Below are 15,624 nucleotides of genomic sequence, written 5' to 3'. Positions count from 1 at the left end.
AAAACTCAGCTTTCCATAAAACAAAGAGATGATAGACATAAATGTGAAAATCCATGGTGAGAATGACCAGCTCAGAGTTTCAACAAGCATATAGCAGTTTCTCAACTTTCATAAACACTGACAAAATGGGATACCCTCAAAATCCATTTTATAGGTGAAATTCAGGCTTTTCTAGGAACCAACACTCAGACTAGTGTTTATAAAAAAGCACTGGCATATGTGTGTATTAATCTTTTTTTTTTAGCGGTACGCAGGCCTCTCACTGCCGTGGCCTCTCCCGTTGCGGAGCACAGGCTCCGGACGCGCAGGCTCAGCGGCCACGGCTCACGGGCCCAGCCGCTCCACGGCACGTGGGATCTTCCCGGACCGGGGCACGAACCCGTGTCCCCTGCATCGGCAGGCGGACTCTCAACCACTGTGCCACCAGGGAAGCCCTAATCTTTAAATCTTTATTATAGTTTGCTTTTTTTTTTTAATCATAAAATGAGTGAAAACGTCACTCCTGGATCAAAGGGTATAAACATTTTAAGGTACTTAAGATATATCGAAAACTATTTTTTTCAGAAAGACTACCAGTAATCTATGAGTGCCAGAGCCAGCAAAATTTTTAAGCAGAAGAATGAGAAAAAAAGTTGAACGTTAGAAGAGTGTAACTCAGTGAAAGAAAAACTGAAAACTAAAAGCTATTGAATATGAAATGGGTTTCCTAAGAGATTTTCACTGAGTTTATGATTAAGTTTGTGAGTTTATTATTAAGAGGACATGCAAGAAGAGGATGCAAGACCATTTCATCAAACATTCAACGTTCAAACATCAGATGAGATGTGCACTACATGATGAAGATGTAGACGGTGAAAAGTATTGTCCTTGAAATCAAATCATCATCTGCCATCGTCAACATCATCGTCATCAAGACATGGAGGTGAGAGTGGGAGGGGCCATTTCTGGAACACTCATTTCATGTCAAGTTCTGTATTAAGCACTTAAACACTATCTTACTTATTTACAACCACCTGTGATATAGGTATTAATATCATCTCAGTTGCATAGGTAAGAAAACAAGATTTACGAAGAAATTGTTCAAAGATCACTCATCGGTCAAACAGTAGCACTGGTTGCCACCCAAATCCAGTGATACAGCACATGAGCTTGACCATGGTACTATACTGTCTCTTGGTACAGACAACTTCTAAGAATCCCATTTACATATGATTTCATTATTCTATACACAGCTTTTTCGTAGGTAGAACATCTTAAAATATGTGAGTTTTTATAGACTAAAAAGTTTGAAAGACATAACCTTAAATTTTATATAATAATTTTCTGTTTTATTCTGTTAAAGTAAACTCATTTTTGTATCCCTCCTACAACTTTTCTTTCTACTCTCTTCTCTCCTAAACTTCTAAGTTCAATATAGCAATGGGCTAGAACCCCTATACCCACCCCATGTATAGCTTGAGGGGAGTACGGAGATAAATGCACTGTGCAACTTCCCCATTTCTGCAGGCCTGGCACTAGTATGTGCTCAATAAATGCTGCTTTCCCTTCTCCTGTCACTTCACATTAAGTTATGCAAAAGCACCATCTAGTTCCAGCATCATGGGAAGCAAGGGAAGATGCCTCTCTGAAGAAGCAGGGATCTGCCACTTTTGTCCAAACTGATATTTTGGGATGAAAGGTCTCCTAGCACTCATGCATTCAATCTATCTACTAGTAGCTTCTGTCAGAAATCTGTAGTTGTATTTTGCAAGTATAAAGATGCCTACCACACTGAAATGGGATTTAAATATAGAGTTTTATGGCATTAAATCCCTTAACTTTACAAATTTCTGTGCTAACGCATTCAAGTAGAATTACTAGGGACAGGGTGGTCTTTGGATGTAATAGTAGAATATTTAATTTAGTGTGTCGTTTTCAATCTATTTCCTGAGTGACATGATACTTTACCACTTAGAAGCTATGCGTCCATGTAGTTAAAGCTAGAGAATCCCAGGGCTTTCACTGAATTCCCAGATGGGAGTTTTTATAGAGATGAACATCTTCTCATTAATTTATCTTCCTAAGAGATTGCTATCACACTAATCAATTTGTAGTGACTTTACCAAGTTTGCAACCTTCAATAATGAAATGGATACTGTATCGAACATGGTGTGGTTTGCTTAAACAATCTCAGCTCCTCTCGGATCAATGAAACACAAAACCAAAATGAAGTCAAGTGTTGCTTCATTAGTTATCCTCACTTAGAAGAGCTGTGTAATCTTGTTCACCAGACGCTGATCTCTTTTCAATGGGAAAAAGAGAAGGAGACATCCCATGAAAGAGAAACAGCTGTGATCCATGGCAAAGTGATAGTGCACATAATTCTACAGAGAAGAGTCTTCCAGAGGTGGCATGTAAGCAATGGTCAGGTAACGTCAGAAAACAACAACAACAACAAAACAGTAAGCTGAAGATGCCAGGGTAGAGAATAGAAAGCTACTACATGTGAGGTTCTCATAAGCATCATATGACGCTAGGATTCAAGAAGCATGGCAAATTCTACTGGTTACCTGCTCACCAATCATTCCCTCTACCGTCATTGCTCCCAGAACCCCCATTTTGTTCAGCAGACAATAATCCCTGTGCTTGAGGGAAGGAGAGCCCTACAGACTAAATCCCTAGCTTCTAATCTTGTTCTCTCGCCTTAGTGAGAAGTTTGGATTTTATTCTAGGTATAATGGGAAGTTAACAGAGAATCCTTTGCAAAGGGGTGGAGAGACTTCATATTTGAAAAGGCGACTTTGGCTACAATTTGGATGATGCGGCTAAGAGTGAAAGGCAGCAGAGACAGAAGAGGTTACAGCAATGGTGCAGGTGAGAGAGGATGGTGGCTTGAACTGGGGGGTGACGTGATGGAGAAGAGTGGATGGATATGGGCACATGTTTCAGGTAGAGGCCACAAGACTTTTTGGTGGATTTTAACATATATGCATGTCTTCTTTTCTTCATTTAGAACACATTTATTTTGTTATCAGAAACATATAAGGCTAAAAGCTTTACGCATCTGCCATTTATTTTTTGCAAGGAAAAATACTTTCTGAAGAATAACGAAAAAATAGTGAATTTTAACCCTTCAATTTTCTTTAAACAAGGATTTGAAAGCCTTGGATTTAACTCACTGCTTTTTCGATATTCAAGTAAGTTTTTCATGATCATCATTACTTTTTAAGCTTCTAATCAAGTGTATCTTTGACTTGGGATCAGATGACTACTGATTTTCAGATAGGCTGGCTGACATATTTTCTAAGCGTCCAATTCCTGCATATGGGCCTAAGAGATATACCAGGTACCCTTTTTCAAGTCTTCTAAGACACGTGTCTCAATTCTTTTATATGACTATGATTCTCCACCAAGGAAACGTATTTCGGGATATTTTACTTAACACATATCAACTATTCTACCCCGATCTTGTACCACATGGAATCTAGCCCGAGCATTTACACACTTACGGAAATATCGCTCGTATAGGTTAGAGGGGAGGGCAAACTACAGCCTGCAGCCTAGTTTTCTGTGGCCCTTGAGATAAAAATGGGTTTTACATTTTTAAAGAATTATATAAAAGAAGAAAAAGAAAAGCTGAAAATATTTACGGAGAAAGATCCAACACCATAAGAAAGAAATGACCAGTACAAATTAGTGAGATAAACTAGTTTAATACTAGTTTATAATAATAGTCTTGGTACTTTAAGCCAATATGCTACGGGTTCCCCATTAAATTTCATAATCACTGACTGGGTAGCTGAAATAATTTGCTCTTCTTGCTGATTTTAACATATTGTCTCCCTCCCTTTCACCAGGCACAGAAGAAAGTAAACTTATTGGCAATTCAGTAGTTGCACTCAGTTTCATGCAATTCGGTAGTTTAGATAGCACTCAGATAAAATTACCCACTGCATCAAGTTGCTGAATTTCATTAATTGCATCAATCGATGCACACAATAGAAATGATGCTTTGGGGAACTTCCATGTTATTCTTCGCTCACAGGTGGACGCGAACCAGTCCCAGGCAGAGCAAATACATTAATAATACTTTTCAACCAGCATACTTCACCACCCCACCCAAAAGCAAAATTGAAAGCCAAAGAACCACCAACCCCAAAATATACTCAAAAACAAAAATTAATTTTGATAATACTGGTTAATAAAATCAAGGCGTCTAGGAATCACTTCCATCATGACTTCAAAAAAAAAAACAACAGAATGAGAGAAGGAGCTTTGGTAGGAGGCTGTGGGTTAACAGAGAAGCTTTAGAATTGGATTTCCTGAGTTGAAATCCTTGCTCTACTGATTCATAAGAATGTGGCTTTGGACAAACTACTTCTCTAAGCCTCAGTTCTTCAATGTGTAAAACGAAGGCAACAATAGTCAGCACCCCAGTGGACTAATCTATGAATTATATTAGATAATGATAACCCATCAAAGCAGCAAAGTGCACGGGGCAGAGCACACACCCTACTGTGATCATTTAGATACCATTCTGAGCATAGTTGCAATATAGTAAATTGATTCTAATCAACCTGGGCTACATTGTCCAAAGTCTTCATAAAAAATAAATTTCTAGCTCTTTAGGACTATTTCTAAAGATGCCTTCGAACTACTTGACAATTAAAAGCAACAGCAAGAGTTTCTTGGATTTGTACAGTACTGAAGGCATTTCCGCATTTATTTTCTTGTTTTCTTTGCAGCACAATCTAGAAAGTTTGTTAATAAAGGTTATCACCTTCTATTTGGCAGGGATGGAAAGAGGCTCAGAGAGGTCATCTCATTTGCTACAGTACCACGGTGGTGATGACACTCAAGGTTTCATATTCCAAAGCATCTCACTTACCTGCATTGCCACCCCTGCCCCCAACCTTCTGTACTCAGCCAACAGCAAGATAATTTCCCCCAGATTTAGATTCCAGAGAAAGAACAATTCCTTCTTCTTGCAACAGAAACTTACTGGTCGGGACTGGATTTCTTTGGCGTAAAGAGGTTGCAAGAATTCGGAGTCTCCTTCTAGCTTTAGACCTTTTTCTGTGATTCTCAAGTTTCCCATTCCATCCTGAAAGAGAGGCACAGAGATAACATGGAAAATTCGATTAGCCCAAATTTCAAAATACCTTAGCTTTTCAAAAACTGAAACAAAATTATTGCCTTCTTTTTTTCTTTTTTGAGAAGGTAGAATGAGGGGGCTCCCAATGAAGACATGATATACTAGGAGGCATTTTTCAGTGTGATTATGAATATTACCCTCTTTGTTCACTTATTCTGAGAAAATCTATTCCAAGCAATCTTGGAAAACTGAGCAAATTCTCCAAAGAAGCAAAATGTAAGTAATGCCCTCTAGTCATTCACTAGCACAGATGAAGGAGGCCCTTTTGACTAGGGAGTGGCGAGAGACTGGAGGCAGGAGATGAGTGGGGAAAAGAAAAAAGATGATCTCCCAGGTTAAAGTAAAAGATCTGATTTCTGAAACTATGCAGAAATGACAAACTGGCAGTCTGTTGGTCTAATTCAACCTTTGGACATGGTGTCTTTGGCTCACAAAATATTTAAGGAGCCAAATTATTTACTAATATTTTTATTAATATTTTATTATGCAAATATTAAAATACATACAAAAGGATATGAAAATAGAAAGAATAGCAAACACCTAAGTAGTTTTCATTCATCTTTAACAATTATCAATTTATGGCTACTCTTATTTACTATAGCTACTACACCCATCTCCTTTGGTTAAATATAACCATAATGCCATTACCACACCAAAAAAATAAATAAAATAGTTAATAAATATTATCAAATACCCAGTGTCAATGTTCGAATCTCAATATTTTTCTCTTTATATCTGCTTGTTTGAATCAAGTTCCCTATTGCAACTGGTTGATACGTAAAATACTAGGTCATCTCCTTAAATCTCCTCAGTCAATTTCTCTCTCACACATCCACACACATAAACATGCTTTATTTGATAAATAAAACATCATTTTTCCAATAGCACTTCCCACAGTTTAGATTTGCTGAACATTCCCATAATTTCATGTCACGTGTTCTCTGTCCCCTGTATTTTGTGTAAGTCAACAGATCAAGAAGCTTGATAAGATTCAGGCTCAGTTTTCCAGAAAGAATATATCCTAGAACGGAATATATTAGTTTTCTATTGCTACCATCACAAATAACCACAAACTCAACAGCTTAAGACAGCACAAGTTTATTATCTGTATGTTAGAAGTCAGACCCAGCGTTCAAAGGGGGAAAATCAAGGTGCCAGCAGGGCTGCTACACTCCTTTTAGGAGGCTCTAAGGCAGAACCTATTTCTTGACATTTTCTGGCTTCTAGAGGCTACCCACATTCCTGGGCTTGTGGCGCCTTCCATATTCAAGGCAGCAATGGTCGGTTGAACCTTTCTCACATCCAGTCACTCTGACAATGAACCATCTGCCTCCCTCTTTCACTTTTAAGAACCCTTAAATTTCACTGGGAACACCAAGATAATCTCTCTATTTTAAGATCACCTGATTAGCAACCATTATTCCATCATAACCTTAATTTCCCTTTGCCAAGTAATGTAACATATTCACGGGTTCTGAGATGAGGACATTGATGTTTTTGGAGTAGGGGGCATTTTTCTGCCTACCACATGCTCGATCAGGATGCACTGAACATCTTTTGCTGTGATGTCATCAGCCACTGGTTATCTCTGCCTAGAGGATCTGTTATTTCACTAGAGATTTCAAACTGGTGATAAAATAATTATTTCTTCTTAATTTATTAGCTGGGATATTCTATCAAGAGAAATTGCATGTCATCAACTATATGTTTACCCTAAACTATAGTTTATATAGGAACTTGATAGATGCTTGATTTTTCCTCCTTTATTGATTAATAAAGGGTCTTTGGGTCTTTGTTGCTGTCAGTGGGATTTCTCTTGTTGCCTTGAGCGGGGGCTACTCTTTGTTGTGGTGCGTGGGCTTCTCATCGCTGTGGCTTCTCTTGTTGTGGAGCACGGGCTCTAGGTGCGCGGGCTTCGGTAGTTGTGGCTCGCGGGCTCTAGAGCGCAGGCTCAGTAGTTGTGGAGCTTGGGCTTAGTTACTCTGCGGCATGTGGGATCTTTCCAGACCAGGGCTTGAACCCAAGTCCCCTGCATTGGCAGGCAGATTCTTAACCACTGCGCCACCAGGGAAGCCCTTTTGTTGTTGTTGTTGTTGGGGGGATGGGAGAACGCTTTATCAGAGGAAGTAAAGTGCAGGCAGCAACTCGGGCACTTGGTCTGGACATAGACCAAGTTGAAGACTTGGTCTTCAACATATTGAACTGGTTACCTAATATTCTCCAAAGATAACCCATGAGGTTTTTATTTTTAAAACTATCATTATGAACATTTTGATTTGTTCATTCCAGTGCAGTTTTTATTCCTATTGAAGTTCTAACTGTTCTATTCCTGCTCAGTGGGGGCCTCTTCAAGTCCTTTTATTATGACCCAGTAGTCTTTAACGGCCCTCTTGCTTCTGGCATGACAAGATGTTCCAGGGTTATCTTACACGTGTCCTGCCCCAGGCCTGGAACTAGCCATTTCTTATAAGAACTTGGGTTCATTTTAGTGGGAAATGGTACTTAGAGACCATAAGCTGAGAGCTTTGGGTGGTCCTTGCTACTGGATTGGCCCTTGTTTATGTGAACAGAGCTAGAAAATAAATTGTATATATGTTTTAAATGGAATATACCATAAGTTCACATGAAATTTCAATTCAAACTCAGGCCTTGAAGGTTTTCATTTAGCCTCATGGATCTTACAATGTTATTACCTTTCTTCCATACCAAAAAATCCCTGTTTTTAATAACACCAATAGGACTACTCATTTGATTTAACCCACAAGACACAAAGAGCAGTGTCAGAAAAACCAATGCCACTACCATACTAACAGTATGATTAAGAAAAACAATTTAAAATTTGTCTTTAAAAAAAAATCTTGAGTATGTACTATTAGGAAGGTATAGTCAAATGGCTGAGTTTTAAAGTCATTTGAAATAATTCTGGTCTGAATGGTCATGCCACCAACCTCATGTCCAGTTAGGTTCAATTGTTTCATCCGCCCCCTCCCCCCACTTCAGTGTTTCATGACTCCTTTTTTAAAGTCTTATGTTTTGTTATAAGTTTGCAAACTATTTAGATGGAACCAAAGTCAAATCTATAAAACAAGATATATTCAACTAAGTCTAGATTCTGTCCCTGTTTCCCCATGTTTTTTAAAAAATTAATTAATTTATTTTTGGGGTCTTCGATGCTGTGCGCGGGCTTTCTCTAGTTGTGGCGAGCGGGGGCTACTCTTCGTTGCGGTGTGTGCGCTTCTCATCATGGTGGCTTCTCTTGTTGCAGAGCACGGGCTCTAGGCACGTGGGCTTCAGTAGTTGTGGTGCGTGGGCTCAGTAGTTGTGGCTTGCGGGCTCTAGAGCGCAGGCTCAGTAGTTGTGGCGCACGGGCTTAGTTGCTCCGTGGCATGTCGGATCTTCCTCGACCAGGGCTCGAACCTGGGTCCCCTGCACTGGCAGGAGGATTCTTAACCACTGCGCCACCAGGGAAGTCCCATCCCCATGTTTTTTCTTCTCCAAATAAGGGTGTGTGTGTGTGTGTGTGTGTGTGCGCGCGCATACGTATCTGTATCAGTAAGGGTTCTCCAGAGAAACAGAGCTAATAATATGTCTGTGTGTATGTATGTATGTATGTACACACACATGCATGCACACACATTTACTCATTCATTTTACGGAAGTGGCTTAGGAAATTAGGGAGGCTGACAAAACCCCAGATCTGCAGTCAGCAAGCTGGGGACTCGGTGTAATTAAATGAATCATATATTATATATACATGTGTGTATACAGATATGATTTAAAATATATATAAATATATAAGGCAATATAAAATATAATAAATATATAAAATACATTTAAAAATTTATTCCTACATTTTCCCCAAAACATTTGAAACTGAAAAGATCTGAATGAAAAACCCAGGCTTTCAGCATCTCATGACAACTGAAAGCCACGGCCAGTCTGAGCCTGCCTTCTCACATGGCCGCCATTGGCTGGAGGTGAGTAGCACCCTGAGAGCACCCTGAACCATATGCTCTCCAGCTCACCACAGTTTTCACCCAGCCTATTTCACTAAGCTACATTTTCTCAGACTCCTGAAGCTTCTCACTTGAGTCTATCATGTCTTCTCTCCAGCACTGCCATGTGCTCTGTACCTCAATACATTCAGTACAGACACAACATGGCTGGGGCAGGGGAGGGGCTTTGAATGACCAAGTGGAGAAGGAGCATTTTCCTCCATTTTTCCTTTATAACAGCACTTCAGCCTTTGGAGGAGAACAGAACTTTCCAGTCAATATTGTCGTTTCATGGATAGCAGGCCATCTCTATATTTCTATTTTTGTTACTTGTGGGGACATTTCTGCCAAGAGAGCCCTAAACTGGGCATTTAAACCTAGTGTGGGGGGCAGTATGCCGGAGGGCATGTCCATATCACACTAGCAGCAGGTAGTACCCACAAGAGTGGGAAAAATATTCACCCAGCACCCCCCCACACACACAAAGCCTATATCAATTATTATGTTTTGGATTATTCTTGATGATTTCCATTAGTTGGACCAGCAGATCTTTTCACAGAAACATAACAGAGAAGAACAAACCTGACTCCATATTGAATCTATTCCTTTAGCTCTAACCCTTGTGCTCTGTTGCCTGTGCTTAGTCCTGCTGGCTCTGCACCTCTGTAAAAGAATGTTGCCTATAGCCAGAAATATATGGGATAGCCCATTCTCAAGGCTCTGATCTCTAAAGCTATAACACTTTTCCATTCATATAAAGATAAAAAGCTGCAGAACAGAAAATAACAATTGTCTTGATAGAGGTTTATAGGAACATTGTGACCAGACCCACATGGACAGCTGCAAGAACAAAGGATTCCTGCATCAAAAAGTTTGCAACAAGCAGCCACACTCCCTTCTCTTTTAGTATAAAATAAGCTTGCATTTTAACTCAGGTAAGAGGGTTCTTTGGGACGCTAATCCACCATCTTTGACTGGCTTTCCAAATAAAGTCACTATTTCTTGCCCCAACAACTCCTCTCTCAATTTCTTGGCCTGTCGTGTGGTGGCAGTACAAGCTTGGACTCAGTAACAGAAACACATCCTACTTACATCTATAAGTAAACTAAACTGGTTTATTTTTTGTGATGTGTCTTTATCAAACAAACAAGAACCCCTAAATATTTTTAAATAAAAGATTATATTTGGGGTAATTAGCAACCTGATTTCAAATAAATCTCCTTCCCCTCTTACAGTACACACATGAATCCCCTATTCTTAGTATTCATTGATGACTTACTATGTGCTGATTACGTACTATACTCTGTGCTTTTCATGCTTTCATCTCATTTTCTTTATCGTTACTGAAACTACCATGCTACTTCTTGAATTTAATCATAAGGAAATAATCATATAAACGTGGAAGTATCTGCCTATAGAGTTGTTCATCACCGTGTCATTTTATAAAATAAAAAAACATGAAAACTTAGGAACTAAAAGTTTCATGTAGAAAGGGTAAATATGCTATAATGGAATATGATATAGCTTTTGCAGAGGAACATTTAAGAACACAGGTGAATAGTCATAATCCATTATTAAGTGAAAAAAACAATTAACAAATGAATATATATGTATATGTCATGCCACTCTTACATAACTATATATACATATTCATATACATACTCACATACAATCATACATGCACTTAACAGGAAAAATTCTAAAGGAAATGTCCTAGGAGAAAAATTCTACAAAAACATAATCTTAAATGTTAAGGTTAACTATTTTTGCATGCCTAAAATATGAGTGCTTTTTATTTTCTTCTTTTTGCTTTATCTGTACTTTATAATTTTCTATAATCACCTTTTATATTTTAAAAAGTTATAAAACATTTTTGCTGATTTATTTTAAAAATCAACCTTTATCAAAAATCTAAACTATGTCATATACTAAATGCTATACTTATATTATCTCATGTCATCTCCTCAATAATCCTATGAGATACTCATTATTTTCCTTATTTTACACATGAGAAAATTTACTGGTAAGTAACTCAATTATACAGCTAGTTAATGACAGAATCAGGAATTTAAACCCAACACTTTCTAATTCAGACTATATTCTCTTACTCATTATGCTAACCCAATCTAATGTATGCAAAAATAATATATTTAAGCTATCTGCTGGATTTCTTAATGCCACTTTGATTTTCACTTATTTGGTCAGTGTGCTCAGCGATTACAGAGAGGGTGATCTCTAACGCCAAGACTAACGCCATCCATTCTTATGGTCAAACACCTTTGTTCCACCTTCCCAGAGTCTAAAGGCTTTTTATTATAACCCAACTGCCTCCCATGCCCAGGACCATGAGCAGAATGAATCACCTGCTATTTCTGGAAAGCCGACTGTGTGCATAAGTACGTGCTGTGAGCCATGAGGAAGGAGAAAGAGGGACGGTCCCTCCAGCCCGTCCTCTGAGCTGTTTGTAACACAGGTGGCAGATAGCCAAATAACAGTCAAGGCGATACAAGCAGCAACATTGAGAAATGCTCATCTAATCCAACAGTCAATTAACTCCTTTGTAATAGTAATTTAACCTTTGCTTCAAAACCATTTTTTTAAGAAACTCACTACCAATTTACCAAATGCCTTTCATTTCTTCCATTTATAGACTCTTCCCACTCTTGTGCCTCATCACTTCATTTTTCCACTTTCCATCCCAGTCCCTAGGTCTGCCCAAGGTATGTGGTGGGAAAGGTCTTTCAAATAGTGTCAATTATTATGATTAGCCTCTATTTCCAAAATATAATATAATGCAGACTAGAGTAGCCAACTAAATATGTTCTCACCTTAGAATCTCTTTTATAGCTCTGGAACAATCACACTGGATTGTATTCACATTGAAACAGCTTGAGAACAGCCTTATTTGAAACCATTCCACCTTTAAGTGCATAAGAAGCTGTGGGTATTATTAAGATAGGAGTTTTAGGTCAGTTTTGAAACTTCCCTCCCAGTAAGATGCAGAAGAGGCATTTAGAAGATTCACAGTCATTCCCAAGGTAATTAGAAAGAAATAGACCATTTTTTTTCTCTTCAAATGGTAACACTTTACTCTTCAAGGCAAGCATGAAGATTCTAGCAGTTGGCTAGCTGGCTTGACTGAGCCAGCACTGTTCAGCCAATGGTCCCAAAGTCTACAAAGTACACTTGGGACACAAGTGGGAAACCAGGGACCCACTGTCATCCCAGTGAGGGCAGGATCTCTGCTGTCCTGTATAGTGCCTACCCCCAGCCCAGCACACAGGAGTTTTCACAGACATACAAGGAGCAAATCCCATTATTTTGCAAGGCCAAAGTTAGAGGGGTCCCCTGTAAGGTCTTCTGGGGGAGACAGGGCCTGGGGGCAGGGGCAGAGGTGGGTGGAATCTAGGGAATTCCACACTCTGGGCTGGTCCAAGGATGATGACATTTGCTCTTTATCTGGCCCAGACTGTCTGGTTGGTTGGTTCAAATGGCCAGTTTCCTGCAAGATGAGTCTAGAATAAATAGAGATTTCAGAGTGGCAGGACGATAGACTGAAATATTAATTTGTTTCTTTCTTCATATCTCTCAGGCCGGACCCCAGCCCCTTCCATCACCGTTTCAAATAGGTTTTTGGGCTTTGTGGCTTAGAGATTTTGAGAGCAAAGCAGCAGAGGCAGCCTGAAAGCCATGAGGTTTCTTATCTTTTGTAAAAGGTAACTCTCATTAAATGGACTGTGCCAGGCATGTTGGGCAGGAAGTCAAGAAGAAGAGGAGGTATATTTCAACTGGGGATGCACAAGAGATCTGTGGTTACCATGAGTTCTAGAGACTATTGCCCTGCCAGTGTCCCTAGGAGGGGTTAGGACCACAGAGAGAAATGGCTGCAGGGCTCCAGCCTCTCCAAATTTTTCCTTTCCAGGAGTGGCAGAGAGATCCCTTTTCTAGACCTAAAGAGACCACAGATCTCCCAGCCATTGCCAATAAATGACAGTGACTACTGCTCCCAAGGGCCTTCCCATTAGTGCTGGGCAAAACACTGAGGTGTCCAAAAAATCCTGAGTGCTGTGGGATGCCCTGCTGGCCCTTGTGGGATAAGGGCTGAGAATGAGTATTATGCTCATTTAAAGAAAGTGTTATTTCTTCCTCCTTTCATTTTCCTGCTGCATCAGCATGGAACAGGTTTTTAATTCCATCAGCATATTTTCAAGCTTGAAGTAATGCTAGGTTCTATTTTAGTAAGCAGGTCTCAACATGAGCTCTTGCTGGAGCAGTTTCAACGGAAGGCATTACTTGATTTTGATCAGAGTGAAACAACTGTATCTATACACAGATTGCTTTAGCAGGCAAGCTTCAGAAGGGATGGGATTTTTGTTGGCTATACTCTCAGTTCCTACAACATTGCTTGGCTCATAGTACGTGCTCAGCAAATACTTGTGAAGTGTTAGAATGTCTTCATTCCAAATAAAGCTGCATTTTGAAAGGTGTACTGTGGGAATTACAAAGATGTTAAAACCTAGATCCAGCCCTTGAGCAGATGCCAAAATATTACAGCAAGTGTTCTCAACCAGGGTGATACAGTCCCCCACGGGTGAAAACTGGTGATTGGGGGAGGGTGAAAAAAAATCGTACTCTTTTTGTATATAAAGCACAAGTATGCTTATGTATAGAGTACATACACAGCATATTTGTAGAATTAAAATTTCATGGCAGGGGTGTGGAACAATTAGGGGAAAAATGTTCTAAAAATGCTCTCAGGGGAAGGGGTGGCAATAATGAAAAAAAAAGTTGAGAAATATTCCACCAGAATGTTATAGATTTTGAGACTGATCCAACTTTTCTATATTAAAGGTCTTTAATCTATAAATGGGCACCTTTGCCATTCCCATATTGAACCATCGTCTCTGTAGCTTCTCAGCATGGTAGCAGCACAGGTAAAGAGCAACCTCCTTAATGTAATATTTAACACCTTCTTCACCTGGCACCTGCCACTTCTCCAGCCTCATTTCTTGTCAGTCTCCCTTCACTCTGTCACAAAGCAGGCTAGCAGTTTCCCCAAATTCTTTCCCATTTTGAGTCTTCACAAATGTCCCTCCCTTAGCCAGCAATGCTCGTCCCAACTTTTCTGGCCCTTTCTCCAGTCCTTTGGTTCTGGTCAGATGTCTTTTATGGGTCTGGGGTCCTTCTCTGAGGTGCCCTCACACTTTACGAGCACCTCTGTCATAGCATTTATCACATGGCAGTACAACGGTCCATTGACATCTGTGTCCTTCCTCTTGAGTTCAAATTCCTTGAGGTGAGGGATAGTGCATCACTCATTATTCAACCTTCCGGGCCAAGTACACTAACTATAACTAAGTGTCTGAGTGTAAGAGCAAAAAAGCAATAAGCTAGAGATTGTTCAGAAAGTGTAACTTAATGCAAATTAAAAACAATAATAAAGCTACCATTTCCATAACCACTAGGCAGAGCACTTGACTGACACATCCATGAATCCTCATGATAACTCTAGAGGGTAGGCACTGGTAGCCCCATTCCACAGTTGAGAAAATTGCTGTTCGGACACCCCGATGGTCTAACTGCAAAACTTAAGTCCTTCACTACCACACTCCATGCTGCACAGTTAAGCTACAACTGTTTGCCCAGCCCTGTGTTAAATGTGAAGTGACAAGGAATGAAGATAGAACCCCTGCCTTCTAGGAGCTTCTCATCCAAAGGACAAAACATGAGTAACACACACAGTGGCAAGGATGTGGAAATACAGGAACTCTCATATAGCACTACTGGGAACACAGTGTGGTGCAGGCATTTTGAGAAAGGGTTTGACTGTTGAAAAGTTAAACACAGAGTTACCATATGACTCAGAAACTCCACTCTTAGCTATCTGCTCAAGATAAATAAAAACCTATGCTCACACAAAGACTTGAACATAAGTGTCCGTTATAGCAACATTCTTAATAGCCAAAAAGCAGAAACAACCCAGATACCCACCAACTGATGAATATATAAAATATTCTATATCTGTGCAATGGAATACTATTTAGCAATAAAAACGAAACAAAATGATCCATGCTGCGACACAGATAAACCTCAAAAACATTATGCCAAGTGAGCGAAGCCAGACACAAAAAGCCACTATTGTATGAGTCTGCTTATATATAATGTCCAGCGAGGCAAATTGATAGAGGCAGAAAGTAGATTAGTGGTAGTCTTGGATTAGGAGTGAGGAGTGACTGTAAAAAGGCCTAAGGAATTTTACTGAGATGACAGAACTGCTCCAAAGTTGGAATGTGGTGACAGTGGCCAAACCAGTAAATCTACCAAAAAATCAGTGAAATCACACTTACAAGTGTGAATCTTAAAGTGTGTAAATTTAACCTTAACAGGTTTGTTTTTTAAAAAAAACAGTAATAGACATGCAGTAATGTTCCCAAAAAAGAGAAATCCAGTTCAGGAGACATGACATTATGTGCTTTGGAATTCCTGAAATCAGTA

General features: G+C 39.5%; 1 protein-coding gene across 2 annotated transcripts in view; it reads right to left on the bottom strand.

Annotated features, from left to right (window-relative positions):
- Positions 1-15,624, bottom strand: part of SGCD (sarcoglycan delta) — a 414,044-nt gene that overhangs the window by 219,184 nt on the left and 179,236 nt on the right. For both annotated transcript variants that reach the window (XM_067732381.1, XM_067732382.1), the window contains exon 3: positions 4,982-5,083. In XM_067732381.1, coding sequence (XP_067588482.1) covers positions 4,982-5,083 — 102 coding nt within the window. The remainder of the gene's footprint in view (positions 1-4,981; positions 5,084-15,624) is intronic.

This window comes from Pseudorca crassidens, chromosome 3, assembly GCF_039906515.1.
Source record: "Pseudorca crassidens isolate mPseCra1 chromosome 3, mPseCra1.hap1, whole genome shotgun sequence".
NCBI lineage: Eukaryota > Metazoa > Chordata > Mammalia > Artiodactyla > Delphinidae > Pseudorca > Pseudorca crassidens.
The sequence above is the reverse complement of the archived record's forward strand: the minus strand, read 5'-3'. Positions and strand labels throughout refer to the sequence as shown.